Source organism: Plasmodium gaboni, chromosome 12 (genome assembly GCF_001602025.1).
Source record: "Plasmodium gaboni strain SY75 chromosome 12, whole genome shotgun sequence".
NCBI classification, from domain to species: Eukaryota; Apicomplexa; class Aconoidasida; order Haemosporida; family Plasmodiidae; genus Plasmodium; species Plasmodium gaboni.
In genome coordinates, this window is record NC_031492.1 from 1,367,768 (window position 1) to 1,369,641 (window position 1,874).

Genomic DNA, 1,874 nt, shown 5'->3' on the forward strand with positions numbered 1-1,874 from the left:
AGGTTTGTTTGTAGGTAGTTTTTTTTTTATATGGTATATTACTGGTGAGAAAATATTTAAAAAAAAAAAGAAGATTGTTAAAGAGAACATTTTATTGATCTTAAGAAATTTATGTTATGAAATATATACAGTATTATGTGAAACTTCAAAAACTACAAAACATGTTTATGACATGTTAAGAAATGAATCTAATACTACCATAGAATTAAGTAGACTAGAAGAAGTATTATTAAATAATGGTTATAAAAAAAAAATTGAAGATGTAGAAAAGAATGTATTAAAAAGATTTAATATAAGTGTAGAAGATTTTTATGATGAATTAAAAAATTATGAAAAAGATATAGATGTACAAAAATATTTAAATTCTATAAAAAAAATGTATAATGAAGCCCTTCTAGGGTTACAACCAAAATTACCTTCAATTGATGATAATATTTCTCAAGATGTTATTATTAATTTAACTAGTCTTATTTATAAAGAAAAAAGAAAAATATATAAAACCAAAATAGATTCTATGATAAAAAATAATGAAATTATTGATATCCAAAATACATTGTCTAATACTCAATTTTTTGAAAATCTTCATAAATCTACACAACATGTAGAAGAAAAAATTATTAAAGAAAATAATAACCTAGTACCAAATCTTTTTACCTTTAAATATTTAGTTAGCTATTATTCAAATGATCCTAATTTTTTACAAAAAAAAAAATATCTAGAATCAAAACATGGAGAAAAAATTATTAAAATATTAAAAATCAAAACAAATAAAAAGAAGAAAAAAAGAACATCTAAAGAAGATCGTCAAAGTAGTCATAGCAGTGTTAGCTTTAAAAGCACACCAAGTCATGATGTTTACAGTGCTGACCATCTTGCTCCAATTGAAAAAGAGGAAGATCAGTACTCTCAACAATCTATGGAAATGGACCACATGGACAAAGATAGCCATGTTGATTCTATTTCATTTAATGTAGATGCAGATCTAGAAAAAGTGGATGAGCAAATTGAATACCATAGTGAAAGTGGTGTCATGCAACCAGAAAAGGAATATTATGAAGGCGAGCATATTACTATTAGATATGAAGAAGAGGATATCAGTGAAATTTATGAAGAGGAGCATATAAGTGATAGATATGAAGAGGAACATATAAGTGATAGACATGTAGAGGGAGATGTAAGTGCTAGATATGAAGAGGAACCTGTAAGTGTTATATATGAAGAGGAACATATAAGTGATAGATATGAAGAGGAACACGTAAGCGATAGATATGAAGAGGAACATATAAGTGATAGATATGAAGAAGAACACGTAAGTGATAGATATGAAGAAGAACATGTAAGTGATAGATATGAAGAGGAACATATAAGTGATAGATTTGAAGAACCTGTAAGTGATGGACATGTAGAGGAACCTGTAAGTGAAGGACATGTAGATGAACATGTAAGTGATAGATATGAAGAAGAACATGCAAGTGATAGACATGTAGAGGAACATGTAAGTGATAGATATGAAGAAGAACATATAAGTGATAGACATGTAGAGGAACATGTAAGTGAAGGACATGTAGATGAACATGTAAGTGATAGATATGAAGAGGAACATATAAGTGATAGATTTGAAGAACCTGTAAGTGATGAACATGTAGAGGAACACATAAGCGATAGATATGAAGAACCTGTAAGTGATGGACATGTAGAGGGACCTGTAAGTGATGGACATGTAGATGAACCTGTAAGTGATAGATATGAAGAAGAACATATAAGTGAAGGACATGTAGATGAACATATAAGTGAAGGACATGTCGATGAACATATAAGTGAAGGACATGTAGATGAACATATAAGTGAAGGACTTGTAGATGAACATATAAGTG

General features: G+C 28.5%; 1 protein-coding gene across 1 annotated transcript; it reads left to right on the forward strand.

Annotated features, from left to right (window-relative positions):
- Positions 1-1,874, forward strand: PGSY75_1237900 (hypothetical protein; the record flags this gene model as incomplete). The annotated part of the gene is made up of 1 exon (XM_018786948.1): positions 1-1,874. A coding segment is annotated over one exon (1,874 nt), but the record flags the coding sequence as incomplete, so codon positions are not given.